At 37.5% G+C, this 17,019-nt stretch overlaps 1 protein-coding gene and 2 long non-coding RNA genes across 4 annotated transcripts in view; 1 reads left to right on the forward strand and 2 right to left on the reverse strand.

The window, feature by feature from the left end:
* The window catches only part of LOC125233106 (inactive rhomboid protein 1), a 243,103-nt gene that overhangs the window by 188,188 nt on the left and 37,896 nt on the right, over positions 1–17,019 (forward strand). For both annotated transcript variants that reach the window (XM_048138968.1, XM_048138969.1), the window contains exon 3: positions 11,033–11,207. In XM_048138968.1, the coding sequence (XP_047994925.1) occupies positions 11,033–11,207 (175 nt within the window). The remainder of the gene's footprint in view (positions 1–11,032; positions 11,208–17,019) is intronic.
* Positions 1,388–2,155, reverse strand: LOC125233116. The gene is made up of 2 exons (XR_007177824.1): positions 1,778–2,155; positions 1,388–1,683 (listed from the first exon to the last, which is right to left on the reverse strand). It is a non-coding gene; the product is annotated as an uncharacterized LOC125233116 (long non-coding RNA).
* Positions 9,067–9,834, reverse strand: LOC125233115. The gene is made up of 2 exons (XR_007177823.1): positions 9,457–9,834; positions 9,067–9,362 (listed from the first exon to the last, which is right to left on the reverse strand). It is a non-coding gene; the product is annotated as an uncharacterized LOC125233115 (long non-coding RNA).

Genomic DNA, 17,019 nt, shown 5'->3' on the forward strand with positions numbered 1-17,019 from the left:
AAATTTTTTTTCCATTTTTTATTTTTGCACTTTGTTGGCGTGATTGATATACATATTGGTACCAAATTTCAGCTTTCTAGTGCTAACGGTTACTGAGATTATCCGCGGACGGACGGACGGACGGACGGACGGACAGACAGACATGGCGAAACTATAAGGGTTCCTAGTTGACTACGGAACCCTAAAAATTGACAATGTGCACAGGAATTGGATCGGCGTAATTTAAATTATAAAGGTATGTGAAAATAAAATAATACACTGTAGGTAGTTTATTTGCTAGCTAGTTATGACACTACAGTAGGTACCAAAAAATCAAAGTCGACGCAAATAGGAAGGAACACACGTGCTGTCAAAGTATTTACCTACCAAATGTCGTCGGTATAGCTTCTTTTGCTTGAAATATTTAACACCAACTCATGCGTGATATTTTCTACAGTCGTGTCAAAATGAACTAAAGAGCAAATAAAATCTTTAAAACACAATCGGGCGTGCGGGCCGCGGTGGCGAACTCATTAATGCCCTTGTTAATTCCGCTCCAAGTTCGTGTGCTCGAACAACAAGCTCCGACTGCTCGCCGCAATACGTGTTGCAGACTACCGAGAAATGGGGATTCGATTTGCTTATGCTTATTCGAGTGCACGCTTCTGAAGTGTAAGTAATTACTTGTTGAACTTTTGCTGGCTATTGTGGTGCGGATTGTTTTACTAAATATCAGGGTACCTGTGTGCGTATAGCCGAATGTCCGAACGCTTCACGATTCGCTCACGATTCGTGAGCGTTTCGTACCACAACCACTATTAAAAGCCACACGCTCTTGACCCTAGACCTGAGCGATGCAAACAAAAAACACTATAATTATAACAAACATAGTATATGTATAAGCAGGTATTCACCTTCGTCTTTGAATCTTAGCCTCAAGGGACTTTCAGCATTAGATCAATCGGCATCGACCGACCTAATGGACTAGGGTTCAACCAGGTTCATGTCTATTATTGAAAGCATGACGGCGACTATGTCGCTGCTCTTACATAACGGTGATAGATGCTTTTGACTTGCAGTTACCCTACATGGATTTTCAATCTCTCACGATATGGGATCTTGATTTAGATTGATTAGTCTGGGAACAAATGACGTCATGAATATTATTAGTTTGATATTTGGGAGTGCTTGAAATAATCTTGTCGAAGGGTACTACGACGGTCAGAGTGGTGTAGAGCCTGTAGAGGTAATCAGGTAATCACGTTAGCCGGGTAAAGCTGAAGACCTTGTAACAGTTAAAATTGGGCTGATTGCTGTTACTCACCGGTTCGCACAGGGTTAGCATGAGCTCTTTCAAATATGTCCTCAGGGCGCCTTACTGGGTTGTGATGTAAATAAAAGTTGCGAATATGCTGGAGAAAGCCTTTTAATTCTGGATATACTACGTCACAGTCACTCTTTGAAGATTGTCCACTGATGTTAAGATAAAGTTCAAATTAAGCTTAACTAACCTTGCAATCACTTTTTAATTACACATACGGAATCCTGTACGCTGACGCTGATGCCTTCAGGAAGCAGGTCCCAGGGTTAAGGTGTGAGGTGGAAAGCAAGCTCAAACACAGGATGCGGTCCGAGGTTCATTTCCCATCAGCTATGGCATTCTCTCGTGCAATTGATCAGGATTTCATAGCGACACAAGGACCCCTATAACAATTCGAAACCCAGCTGTAGAACCAAAGTAATCTTGCAAAGCTGACACGTGCTATGTATAGTTTTGAGGTTAAGTAGCGGTACTTACAGTATTGGGAATTAATTTTCTTCAAAGTAGTGCTTTCTCCAGGTTTTTTATGTTAATATGTTACGACTATTCATTTTAACCGCCCAGGCTGCAAGGTGGGACCTCCGGTGAACCACATTTTATAAAAATCAATTTTCAGTCTTGTTTCCCAGGCGCTGTTCGTATTAGAAAAGAACGTCGGACTCTGACGCGCGCGCCAGCTATCGTCTGCGGATGTTTTTGTAACTAACTCCTTATCTACTTGGCTAACACGTATGTGCGCGCGAGTGGATGCCTTGAGCGGGCTTGTTAGTTCGATATTTTATCCCGAGAGGGCGCTGAAGTTAAATTAGTGACTTATTTATAATTAATTTATTAAAAACATAATTTTTTATTTTATGTTAAATATTTATGTTACACATCCGTTCCAGTTGGGTTAAAAAGTTTTTCGTAGCGAATAAACTTTTTTCTCATATATCTATATTTGTATGTACATTGTTAATAATTTAATATTATTATGCATAGGCATTTAGGCAAGACTATTTTCTCATGCGTAAATACTATGTACTAACTTTATTGCTAAATATACGTTAAACATCGATTTAAACTTCTCTAGATACACTATCACCTACAAATTCGGCACTCAAAAGTGTCCGATCGCTTAGTTGCAAATGTGTGCGTCCAGTTGACAAACGAAAACTTCGCAATGTAGTAAAAACTACTTTCATTTTTTTACAAAAACAACGTTATTTCTTAGTACTTAAAGTTCAATTTCAAATGCAAGCAATTGGCGGTTATGACATTAATGAATGTGATCATCGCGAAAGCCATAAAATTTTATTACCGCAGATCGCAGGTGTGCATATTTTTAAAAAATCTACGTCTTATTGCAACCAACTTAAGTTTAATTTCGTTTGCGCTGCAACAATCTAAACGCCATTTTTACATTGGGAACGAGGATGGACAGAGGCATCATGGGAGTCGCGCTATGAGATGAAAGGCGAGAATGAGGAAATTTGCGGTATTTTTGCGAAAAACTGTTTTAAAAAATCCTATTAGATAGAAAATTTCTTAAGGAACAAAACGTTTGGTATAACATTTTTCGAGATGTTGCGTACTGTACGATATTTTTATTGATATTATCTCAAACAAAAAAATATATAAGGTACGGCGGGACAATTTGGACTGGGGGACAATTGCAACTGAACTGATTAATATCTCCACGTTTTGCAATGTTTGCATTATTAAATAGAGTCAACTGAGGTATATATATATATATATATATATATATATATATATATATATATATATATATATATATATATATGTGTGTGTGTGTGTGTAGGTATGTATATATATAACATATGTGTGTGTGTGTGTGTGTGTGTGCGTGTAGTGAGTGTATTATTTTTTTATTATTTTATTACAAGGAGATAGAGTGTGGCTAATGAAATATTGCCCCAACTTTTGGCGGGAAATTCAAAAAATCTAGGGCTGGTCACATTTGTTATAGTAGGAGATATAGTTTTGATACTAGAAAATATTTTTGTTTTCTGTGCACACTTATATTGAAAATCAATAGAAATTGCTAATATATGTACAGAAATTTGACAAAATCTGTTAGCATTTGATCCAATTAATGGTGGTAATTGACATTTTTTAAGGTTCAAATGTCTGTCTTAGGGGTAGAACCTGTGAAGACGAGTGCTGTAAAGGGCTCGAAACGTAGGTCATGATGTTAATATACGCGATTAATCCGTTTAAAAGAGTTTTATTTCAAATGTCTGTTTAATATGTTAAGTAGGTAGGTAAAGAAAATGCACTATCGACATTTTTGCCGCTCATATATAGACATGTTTCACCAAGATATTTTTATATATTTTATTATATTTTTATTGCCATATAAGCAGTGGTGGCCGAGTGGATATGACGATGACGCCCGACTTTCAATCCGGAGGTCGCAGGTTCAAATCCTGGCTCGTACCAATGAGTTTTTCGGAACTTACGTACGAAATATCATTTAATATGTACCACTAGCTTTACGGTGAAGGAAAACATCGTGAGGAAACCTGCATACATCAGCGAAGAAATTCAAAGATTTATGTGAAGTCTCCAACCCGCATTGGGCTAGCGTGGAGACTATATAGCCCGAGCCCTCTCAGACATGAGAGGAGGCCTGTGCCCAGCAGTGGAACGTATATAGGCTAAATTATATTATTTATTTTATTTTTTATATTTTTATATCAAATTACTACTGACCAGTCACTTCACTGATTTCTTCTAAATATTGGTTTTTCGTAAGTAAGTCGTTACGTTCCAATATTTTTATTTTATTAATGCTTTCCAGAGCTTCGAGTTTCTCCTTGTCTTTACACTCTTTTCCTGTTTATGAGATTTAAGTTTTATTATATTCACATACTTAATCAAAGTTATAGGCAAATGTTAGAACTAGTACTTAAAGTATCAAAATATTAATAGAGCACCAACCTACTATATTGTTTACGACTTGTAAACATTGCAGTTTTTCATTATATGCCGCTTCACGTCGACTTCGCTCTTGGTTGTAATTATTTATTAGCTTAAACAGCAAATTGCGGACCTCGCTTGGTATCGTCATTGTTATAATATTTAAGATTTACCCTTAATAACCCGCGAACAATTTGAATAAGTGACATAAATTGACAGCAGACTTTTAGCCTTTTTTTTAAACCATAGACAATTGGTGATACCACAAGGAAATATCTGTCAACAATATTTGGCTAGCCAGACTCTAAAACAGAAACATACAAGTGAAGAATGTAACATAAAGAAATATACGTATCTAGTACAAAATAGATTAAGATGTTTCCTTAAACATATCCCACTGAGAACATACGTGGTATTGGTATTTAAACCTAGCAACATGCAAACAGTAAGGTATAACTAGGTATTTCTAACTACTGCAAAACCTAAGGCTAACATGCTAAATGGTGAACTTTTATTTTTATTATTTTGTGTATAATTTTACAACAGCAGCTTTGAATGAGGCACGGGAGCATGAGAAGAAATCTAAATCAGAAAGTAGTTTGTTGTGGTGGTCGCAAATTCTGTATATAGGAGCTCGTTTGCCTGCATTTGATCTTATAACCGGCAAACCAAATAGGTGTTTAGACCTGGTCAACTTCTGCGGGGTGCGGAATTGTAGGGCCGCGAGAAGCTGCGGGCAGTCTACATCGGCTACGCAGATGTTGCGAAGCATCACTGCATCGGCAACTGCTCGTCGATTCTCCAGAGACAGCATGTTGTACTTGCTTAAAAGTTGAGCATATGAACAACGCTGACTCTTCATTTTAAAATTTAGGAAACGAAGGAATTTTTTTTGTACAATTTCTATTTTATCAATGTAAATTTGATAGTATGGGTTCCACGCTACTGATGAGTACTCAAGGTATGATCTAACTAGTGATTGATAAAGTAAAATAAAAGTGTCTTTTTTTTTGAATGGCTTAGATGTGCGTATTATGAAACCGAGCATTTGGTACGCTTTTTTTACAATACTGTCTACATGTACATCAAGAGTTAATTTAGAATCCAAATGCACACCCAAATCGCGTATACTTTCTGTAGTTTCCAGACGGTGATGATTTATGTAATATGACTTCTGGATTATGTTTTTCTTTTTTGTGAATGTAATATGTTTGCATTTATTAAACGCTAGGGATAATTTATTTTTTACGCAGTAATCATAGAGCCTATTTAAGTCATCTTGTAATAAAGTGGTGTCTTCAAGACATTGCACTCTTTTATATATTTTGAGATCGTCAGCGTATAATAAGATAAGACTATTTTTAAAGCATGATGCAATATCATTGATAAATATAACGAATAAAAGAGGCCCTAAAATTGAGCCCTGGGCCACGCCAGATGTTACGGCAGTAGGAGACGATGTGAACCCATTCACTACAACAAATTGGGTGCGGTTTTGTAAGTATGACGCAAACCACCTGAGAAGATTACCTTTTATACCGTTGTAGGATAACTTTTTCAAAAGTATCAGATGATCCACTTTATCAAATGCTTTCTGAAAGTCTGTATATACTGTATCAACTTGCTGTGTCTCGTCTAAAGATCGAAAGAGGTAATCGGTAAAGAGAATAAGATTAGTGGATGTGGATTTTCCTGAAACAAAACCGTGCTGCTCAACCAGTATCGAATTTTTAACACACTCGTAAACCCGGGAGTGAACTAACTTTTCAAAAATTTTTGGTATACATGATAAGATTGATATGGGGCGATAATTTTGAATATTGTCTTTCGGGCCAGATTTATGAATAGGGGTCACGTTAGCTACTTTCCATCTCTCGGGGAATATTCCCTGTCTCAAACATTTGTTAAATATGAGTTGTAGCGGCAGTGCTAATGCAGAACTAGTCCTTATGTGTAGCGATTATGTGAAGGTAAACAGTTGAGGGATTGTATGTGGTGTGTGTAGGGTTGTAAATAGAAAAAAAACCAAATGTTTTTTTTTCAGAATTATGAAAAAAAAACATGAAAAAAAACCGAGCACCTTGGTTTTTTTTCTAAATATGGTTTTTTTTCAGATGAACAAATAATACGACAATAACGGTTTTTCGTGAGTTGTAACGTGTTTCAATAACAATAACTTACATTTTAATTCAGTATACAAACGTTTATTGGGGAATCCCCTATGCGGCGTGCAGCGTGGAGAGGCGGTGGTGTTGCCAACAGTAAATAGTGATAACTACAAACTACAGATTTCGTAAATAAATGTTACTTTTATAAGACCAGAAATTAAAGTTATTTGATTAAATTCGTTTAATAGTTAACATTAAGTCTAAAAAACCGTATAAAAGTATTAACTACTTTGCAAATTTTGAGATTTCGTACTTTAGAAAAAAACATACTCCAGAAAAAAACTGTTTTTTTTCACGGTTTTTTTTCATGTTTTTTTTCAAGCCAGAAAAAAAACCGTTTTTTTACAACCCTAGGTGTGTGTGAGGGTGCACTTGGAGAATATGAATTAAGTAGCTATTAAAACAAAGAAGAATTGAACGATGACATTAATTTATTATTCTACGTATAATTTCTTTCAAAGCTTTGTTTGGGTAAATCTTCTCTCCGCTCCTCAGCTATAATCTTGCGCCATTTTTCCCTTTCAACGTCTTGTTTTGGGAATCTGGAATAAAAAGCTTTTTTATTACTTAAAAACGAATTTGCTATTCCCGGATTGTTTCTTTTTATAATTAAAGTAATTTATAAGATATGTATTAATATTATTGAATTGAAATCATTTATTTCAGACTTATTGGTCCATAATAATAAATAAATACATACATTATTAATATGAAATAGGCTTCTTTTACAAAAAATATAAATTAGCGACTCCATCATTCCATTTTTAACTATGTTCCACTTCATCCATCTTTTGTCGCCGTCCGCTCATTACTAGTATAGCGCGAGAGAAAGAGACAAACTGCGTAAGACCAAATCAAGGAATTTACTTTAATTATTCTAGAAAATAAATGTTTTTTGTAAGTTAGGAAGCCATTTTGACCACAAATGCATAACATTATAAAATTATTAACAATTACTTACCGGAAATACGATACGTCATCCTTTTTCAACGTATATAAGGTGTTATTTTTGCACTTTTTTACGGAGCACTTAGGCATGTTGCCGACACGGCGGATGAAGCGCTACTGACCGCCCAATTGTGCTTAGAACATTTTCAAGCACAATTTGCTGCGGACACATTCTAAGCCGTGATGGTGCATCTAGGTAGTTTAGATCGATGACGTTAAACGACAATTATGTTTGGCAGACAGTGAACATGCAATACCACCCGCCTGAATACTATATTTTCTACCTAACAATTTAATGTATTAAAGTATTTATTCTTACCTACTAATCTTACAAATAAGACGTGGCCAACGTCATAATTAAAGACGAGTACCAACACGTTTTAAGTAGTTGGGCTCATAAAATTTAATACTACTTGTTCAAAACTTACCTATACACCTTATCGTTGTGTTTAGGTATTCACTATAAATTTTTTTTTTTTTTAATTAAGTAAAAGGTGGATCCAATAAACCATGGTTTGATCAAGTGACACGTGTCTTATTTAAGTAAGTATTGGTATTCATAAGGATACACGCTTAAGGTTTTAAATCAAGACTTATCATAAAGTACCTACTTTCTAGATTCCCGGTACTATTATGTTAAGTATTTTATTAATTTAATGACCGATAGGCTAATAATTATATCGCATAATCGTAAACATTGGGTCCGATGCACACAGATGTGGCATGTTTACGGTAATAACAAGTTACATTCCATTCTTATCTCTGTCACAGCTTACTATAGCCAAAGGGTTCACTAGTGATTAATTTAGAAAATGCATTCATACATCATATCTTACAATCTGCACCTATTATTATTGTATTAAGGACGTTCCCGTCACGCGATATTGTCGCTCTGCGATACTCAGGATTTTCACTAGCCTACTCCGCAATTTTTTTTTTAAATTCGGACTGCTTTCTGATATCCTAGCCAACCTATCTATAAGATAATTAGCACGCCGTGAAAGCTTTACAAGAAGTCTTCGATCACCTACCTTGCCGGGTTCCGGAAGTTCTGATTCTAGACTCGCGATCTTTAGACTGCAAAGCTTGAGCTCGGACGCCGCATCCGGTGTTCCAGACGGTTCTCCCCTCATGCTTCCTCTCCTTGCTAGTTTGTAGACCTGGCGGATCCGCTTCCTCAAGGCATCCACGTTCACATCACTATCTGTGGATACACCAAGTACACCAAGTTCATATACCAATTCATCCTTATGCAAATAATCAATATACTTTTGGATAGACATCTTATATTAAGTTTAGTACAGTAGGTATTAATTTAGTCACAGGTATTCAAGGATGATGAAGTTAAGTTGAGCCAAATTATTTAAATTATTAAGTAAAATTAATTTCCTTGTACGCCTGAGACTATTCAATATCAATTATTTTTAACACAATATAGTAAAATTTGTTTTATGTACAATTAAGTTACACTTCCTTACACGTGGTTAACCTTAAACTATAAAATTAAACTCGCTATTTTAACACTTTAAGTCCATAACTTTCCAGATAATTATTTATCATCACAACTCAGTTTTTCCAGTTTAAGGCCAAACGGTGGGCAGCCACTTTGTAACAGTTAAAATTGGGCTGATTGCTGTTACTCACCGGCTCGCACAGGGTTAGCATGAGCTCTTTCAAATATGTCCTCAGGGCGCCTTACTGGGTTGTGATGTAAATAAAAGTTGCGAATATGCTGGAGAAAGCCTTTTAATTCTGGATATACTACGTCACAGTCACTCTTTGAAGATTGTCCACTGATGTTAAGATAAAGTTCAAATTAAGCTTAACTAACCTTGCAATCACTTTTTAATTACACATACGGAATCCTGTACGCTGACGCTGATGCCTTCAGGAAGCAGGTCCCAGGGTTAAGGTGTGAGGTGGAAAGCAAGCTCAAACACAGGATGCGGTCCGAGGTTCATTTCCCATCAGCTATGGCATTCTCTCGTGCAATTGATCAGGATTTCATAGCGACACAAGGACCCCTATAACAATTCGAAACCCAGCTGTAGAACCAAAGTAATCTTGCAAAGCTGACACGTGCTATGTATAGTTTTGAGGTTAAGTAGCGGTACTTACAGTATTGGGAATTAATTTTCTTCAAAGTAGTGCTTTCTCCAGGTTTTTTATGTTAATATGTTACGACTATTCATTTTAACCGCCCAGGCTGCAAGGTGGGACCTCCGGTGAACCACATTTTATAAAAATCAATTTTCAGTCTTGTTTCCCAGGCGCTGTTCGTATTAGAAAAGAACGTCGGACTCTGACGCGCGCGCCAGCTATCGTCTGCGGATGTTTTTGTAACTAACTCCTTATCTACTTGGCTAACACGTATGTGCGCGCGAGTGGATGCCTTGAGCGGGCTTGTTAGTTCGATATTTTATCCCGAGAGGGCGCTGAAGTTAAATTAGTGACTTATTTATAATTAATTTATTAAAAACATAATTTTTTATTTTATGTTAAATATTTATGTTACAACCTGAGTTCGATTCCTGGCTCCGACACCAGTGGACTTGATGGCTTTTTCTTTGGCGTGTGGTGTCTATTTCAGATTATAATAACTACAATAGTTTTTAAAATAATTTATCATATTTTGTGGTCACGTGTTTTATGGTGGTGGTCTGGTAGTTCAGATTCTTAGTTTTAAATAACACGCTTATTTAAAACTAAGAATCTGATTTACCTTACAACAACAATATTTCCGCTAAACGTAGGCAAACGCATGGTTGGATAATCTCGATGAAGCCTTTGTAAATTAGCAGTTTAGCATTGATCCGTTATTGCATCCCGGGAACGGTTTATTGGCCGCGTATTTCCGTTGGTTGCGCTACACTCGCGTGTCCACTTCTCATCAACAGTTTGACCTCTAGCCTAGGTACGAGGCTATTCATCCAGAGAGTTCATTTATACAGGTCTGCTAACACTTTGACTGTCCTGTGCTCTGTTAACAATTGGAATTTCCTATGATATTGAACGCCATTCCAAAACAAAGGAAATGTTATAGCATTTAATGGAGAATCGGAGCCAGTCAGTGTAAATAGCTTTGCAATATCAAAGCTTTGCATACGAATAAAACAGAAATTAAATTTCTCGAAAGTAGATTTTTGTGATGTCATTCGTTCAACATTTGTCTGCCTTTATTATTTTCTGACAGGTTAGCTAAGTTAATTGAAGGGTACAGCCTATCCGGCATTCAGCCATTGACATGATTTAAAATAGTGTCAAAATTTGTTTCACTTGTATTACACAGCATCATGGGACTTAGCCATAAAGGAAAAATTACAACATTTAGATTACCTATTTGTTGTGAACTTCCCCATTTTCCGTCACTTAGGTTCACTAGGTCTGACAGATTTGGAAATTGGGGCGCGCTAGTGTCTGAGAAAGAAGGTGCTAAAAGGCGATTCTCTAATGATCAGTATGCAGTATGCTAGCCGAATGACACAAACGCTCACGAAACGCTCACGAAATGAAACGCTAGTCTAGATATCTATCTCTATCGCTCTTGCGTATTGGCGCGACAGAGCCAGACTACCTTTCGCGGCGTTTCGTTTTCGTTTCGCGTCGGTGAAATGCCATTCGGCTACGGGGCCTGATCTAAGTTTGGGACGAACTGTTTAGGTTATTTCAAGTAAACATATTTTTATATTTCCAGTATGTATGGAGCATCGGGAGCGGCACCGAGAGAGGCGCGGGGGCGATCGCACGAGCGGCCCGACGTGCTGCCGGCGCCCGCGGCGGCGGACGAGCCCGCGCCCCCCGTGTTGCCGCGCCCCGGCAAGGACAGCGTGGCACGGCTCACGCTTAGCGGCCTTTCTTATGTTGTTACTGTAAGTACCACTGAAAAACTATTCGATTTTGAAAATTAAGGGGAAGAAAGAAACCTCAGAGCTATTGAACATAGAATTATGCAGCAGTAGACAAGGTCATGTCCCCCGCGCTCCCGCGCTCCGGCAAGGACAACGTGGCACGGCTCACGCTTAACGGCCTTTCTTATGTTACTGTGTATCATAGAATGTACGAGAGATCGGATTCTAAGGGGAGTTTGTAAATAGGGTTAGAATTTAAATCTCAGTGCTCCTACGACGAGCTTCACAAGAGAGAGAGGGGCTCTAACAATATCAGCCTTGCGCGGCCTTTCTTGTATGGCCTGTGACTATTATTGCACGCCCCGCTTTTTCCAGCAAGAACAGCGCAGCGTTTCCCCGCCCTTGACTAGCGGACTTTCTTGTGTTGTTACTGTCAATGTCAGTATCACTATAGTATTTTATGCAACTGGCGTTTAAGTGAGGTCAAAAAAGACGAGTGGCGTGAGTAACAATTTGAGGCGAAGCCGAAAATTGTTAATAAAGACGCCACGAGTATTTTTTGACTCAGTTAAACACCGTTGCATACAATACTTTTTCTACGACCATGCACTTACTTTTTAATAGTTTTCTAGAATAACATACCTACATACATACAATCACGCCTGTATCCCATATAGGGGTAGGCAGAACACATGAAACTACTAAAGTTTCAGTGCCACTCTTGGCAAATAAGGGGTTGAAAGAAAACGAAACTGTGACATTGCAGTGACAGGTTGCCAGCCTCTCGCCTACGCCACAATTTAACCCATATCCCATAGTCGCCTTCTACGACACCCACGGGAAGAAAGGGGGTGGTGAAATTCTTAACCCGTCACCACACAGGCAATAACTTTTTCTAGAATAACTTTCGTGAAATTCGCACTATTTTCTGTATTTTGACGCGTTGGCCTCCCCTCTGTTCCTGCACTCACCCTGTCGCTCGCACTCCCCCGCGCCGCCGCCAGCCCCCGGCGTCACGCGCACCCACGCTATATTTCTTAAAGGCTTCCTAACAATGCTTTAAGAGCTATATCGTACGCGTGGGTGCGCGGGGCGCCGGGCGGGGGCGGGCATCTTTTATGTAGGGTTTTAACGATCTATTCACGACACTGTAAATGACGAATAACAACACGGGAGTAGAAAAAAAAACTAATAGCTCTGTGGAAAGTTAAGAAGAGAAAGTAGCCTTCTGAGCGGCTCATTTTGCGGCGGTGTGGTGGTCAGTCTACATGCCTGGCAAGGACCGCGTGGACCGGCTCATGCTTAGCGGTGCCTGGCCTGGCCTTTCTTATGTTGTTAACTAAACTAGGCTTTTTGACAACTAAGATAAATTACAGGTGTACCACCCTTGTTTCGCCGACAAACTTTTCATCGAATATCATTTCATCGACAACAAATCATCGAAAGTTTAGTTCGAGTAAAATTGTTTCGAGTAATTTTGTTTCAACTACTATTTATTTGAAATTTTCTTAGTTATTATAAATACTATTCAACGAATATTGTTTCATCGCTGATTCGTTTCAAAGTACTTCAAATAGCAGAACTACAAAACATCGCAATTCATTTATTCGACGTATTATTACAATACTTTGTCATTTGTCGTACTACACGTTAATAGATGTTTCTATTCTAGGAAACTTCAAATTGTCGATTTTATCATGGCACATCACATATTTACGCCCATAATTAAACTATGACCATTGGCTTAAATTATAGAGTAGGTTTAGGTTAGGTTATAACTGTGACCACACACAAAAACGACCGGCTTACAGAGTAGGTTTAGGTTAGGTTAGAACTGTGATCACACAGAAACAAACGGCTTACCGAGTAGGTTTAGGTTAGGTTAGAACTGCGACCTACACTACAACCAATGGCTTTTAAATTAGGTTTAGGTTAGGTTAGAACTGTGACCACACACAAAAACGACCAGCTTACAGAGTAGGTTTAGGTTAGGTTAGAACTGTGACCACACACAAAAACGACCAGCTTACCGAGTAGGTTTTGGTTAGGTTAGAACTGTGACTAAACAAACAGTTTACAAATTGTACAATTTTAGAAAGAAACATAATTGAAATAATATTATGCGTAACGAATTGTATTTAATGTAAAACAAAATGAAATGAAAAAACATGAAATGAAATACCACGATGTAAAGTATACTCGGAATAAGTTATCTACGAAATAAAAGTCTACGGTTTGATTTTACTTGTGTTGATTGTTCTATGATATGAACTGTCGATGAAATTAAATTATTTGAAACGTTGTCTTTGAAATAATATTCGAACAAGTGTCTGTCGGTGATTCAAGGGTAAACCTAAATTACAAGCTAGGAGTAATCCCAAGGCTGCCGCGAAGGAATTCGTGTTCCGTGGCGAGCTACGCGTTGGCAAGGAAAGCGTGCTACGGCTCACGCATTATTTCTTATCGTTAGTATAACTGCAAGTCATATGAATCAGTATTAATGTAAGGATAAACTGAGCAATCATATGGCGATGGCGGAGGCTAGCCTATAGCCGCGGTTTTAAGTTAAGCAAAATATGAGACTAATAAACAATGAACATGCTGAGAGCTACATTAAAGCGTTGAAGCTAGACATAGTTAATTGTTAAGACAGACGCCATTATCGCCACAGGTGCTAGCACCTAACCTAGTTTCCTAGGTTAAGTATTTAAAAGTTAGGTAAATACCCAGAGAAGCTAACTAGCTTAACAAAACATTTTATCTCGACGGCGGCTCATGACCAGTGTAACTTGGGCTCGAGCTCCTTAGCAACTTAGTTTTGATGGAAATGTTTATATACTGAACGGTTAAGTGATTTCTGAATAACCGTCCAGAGAGGCACAATCTGCTAGAGACGGCGGGAAATGACGACGGCCATTAAATGCGCAGATGGGGCATTTTATTGCGTTCAGAATGGTGCCTAGCATCTTTTATGAACGTTTGAAGTTCTGATGTTTTTAAAATAGTTTCATTTTTAAAGTAATTGAAATAAAATAAAAAAAACTTTGTAACTACCTAAATTGCATGTTTGCAATCCATACTAATATTATAAATGGGAAAGTGTGTGTGTGTCTGTTTGTTTGTCCGTCCTTCACGGCAAAACGGAGCGACGAATTGTCGTGATTTTTTAAGTTGAGATATTTGAACGGATGGAGGGTGACATAGGCTACTTTTGTCTCTTTCTAATGCGAGCGAAGCCGCAGGCAAAAGCTAGTACAATTATATTTGCTAAAGCGGTATATTTATGAAGAATTCGTAGTTGTTACCTTTTAGGGAAAGCTTTTTGCCATGTTGTACTGTACCTAACCAATCCAGATCCACCACTTTCATAAAGCTAGCTGCTAAGCTAAGTTATAAGCGCTTAACTTTTCCAGCTAAATGCTCAGTTTGATACGATCGTCTACTTTACTGAAAGACTTAGAAATGCACTGGTCACGCTCGAACTACCCATTATTGCCAGCGATTAGCTGGAGCTTTGTTTAATGAAAGCTGAGTTTTGTAGGTAAAAAAAACCAAGAACATGAAAAAGTGATTCAAAACGAAATTAATTTTAAACCACTTGGAGAAACATCAGGTGAAGTAAACACGAAATGCGCAGTACCCATGCGTTTGGTCTAGCGTAATTACTTCAAAAGTTACGAGTAATATGGGGGCATTCCACGAGAATGTCGCTTACGACATGCAATTCTTCTAATACTTCTGAAGACGCTAAGATAGCGAAGTTGTGTCTGACAACCTTTCATGATTTGGTTAACCAATTGGCAGTATTTTCTCGACCTTTACGGATTTGATTGATTTAGCTGCCATACAAGGCAAAAGCATGTCGTAAGCGACTTTCTCGTGGAATGCCCCTACACCGAGGGCCACGAGAAAACTGGGCGCCACTTAGTATAGTGGTTAACTGATATCAAAGACATATATAACTCCGTATAGACAGATAAAGTCTAAGAAAATAAAAACCGGCCAAGTGCGAGTCGGGCTCGCGCACAAAGGGTTCCGTAGCAGCAAATATAATAAACTTATTATGTCAATTTATACACCTGCCAAAATTACAGTTAAATCAACCTATCTCAAAAACTATAAGAGATACTTTGATCAAACCAAAAATCGTTGAAAGAGTTAATTAGCATGCATCACCTCTATTTTTTTTCGAATTTTATACCCCGTAGTTATAAAAATAGAGGGGGGGGGACATACTTTTTACGACTTTGAGAGCTGATATCTCAAAAACCGTTCACTTTAAGAAAAATGTTTTTTAGAAAACTTTATATCATTTTAAAAGACCTTTCCATTGATACCCCACACGGGTATGTACATCGAAAAAAAAATTTTCATCCCTCAGTTACATGTATGGGGGCCCCACCCCCAATTCTTTTTTTTTACTATTTAGTGTCATAATTTTGTAGCGGTTCATACAACACATATTCCCATCAAATTTCATCACTGTAGTACTTATAGTTTCCGAGTAAATCGGCTGTGACAGACGGACAGACGGACAGACGGACAGACGGACAGACGGACATGACGAAACTATAAGGGTTCCGTTTTTGCCATTTTGGCTACGGAACCCTAAAAACGTACCTCAGTACCATACAGAAAAAGGTACGGTGGCCTAGATGGCATTACACCTTTGGGGTACGCTCAGCTAGATGGCGCTAATATTAATATTTGACATTTTAACACATATAAAGCTAAGAACATGGGCCAAATTGTCAAAACTGAGGTTCAAAAGTTTTAAGCCTGTGTCAAGAGATGGCAGTCTATGCACTGTGATTACACATTTTACTTCGACAGTAACTCTCTATAATACTCGATCCTCTTTGCTGATATGTATCTATGTATTTTTAACGATTTTTTTTTGTTCATAATAGCTTCTAAACTATGTCTCATCTGATAAGAGGCGATTAGTCGTGGAAACCTGTCCGTAGCTCGAGGTCTATAAGGGTGTTCAAATTTACGTAGAACGTATAATACCTATATTTACACTCAGACAGCAGCTCGATTGGCCTTAGGTCTAGAAATAATTGAATTGTTAACTGAACCATAAACATAGTGTTAATTATGTAAAATTTTGTCATTAATCCTTTCATCCAAATCAATTTATTCACTTGATTGTTTACATTTTAATATTCAATGGCTCGTCACTGCTTTCATGATGTATTAATTTGTAGGGGTTTAATGGAATGATAATATAATTGTTATAACGTATAATAGCTTTCGTAAAGTGGAAAGGCTATTAAAAGCTTTGTAAGATCCGAGTTCATAAAATGAAACCCTTCGTGTTCAAATGCCTTGTTACTATGAGGATTATTTCTTGGATATTTATAGAACTTGTTATTAGGCGTATGGAATTTAAAGAATGAAATGAAAATGCTGTTAATAACTAAGTACCTATATATTTTGTAAGTTACCACATTCTGCAGCTGAAACTACCTACTATTTATATAAAATAACGAGGCGTATAATCACTTTCAGATATTGAAATTGAATTTTTTTTAATATTATTAAATTAAAAGTTAAATGGGTGACCTCATTACTAGGTACTTAAAGGTTTTCAATTTACTCGAATATTTCATTTAAAAAATGGTGGCTATTTAATTTGAATTCGATAGCACGTGTAAGAGTAAATTACTTTTCTTTTTAGTATGAACGCGTTAACTCTGATATGTCCGATCTATAGACGTAGTAAATATGGTACCTAGTATTTACAGCCATTTTTTGACAAATGATAAAGTTTGAACCGGCCGTATGTCTTGTTTTTCTTCGTAGTCGAAAACAAACGCAAAACAACCTT

The sequence above is a fragment of the Leguminivora glycinivorella genome, chromosome 14, assembly GCF_023078275.1.
Source record: "Leguminivora glycinivorella isolate SPB_JAAS2020 chromosome 14, LegGlyc_1.1, whole genome shotgun sequence".
NCBI lineage: Eukaryota > Metazoa > Arthropoda > Insecta > Lepidoptera > Tortricidae > Leguminivora > Leguminivora glycinivorella.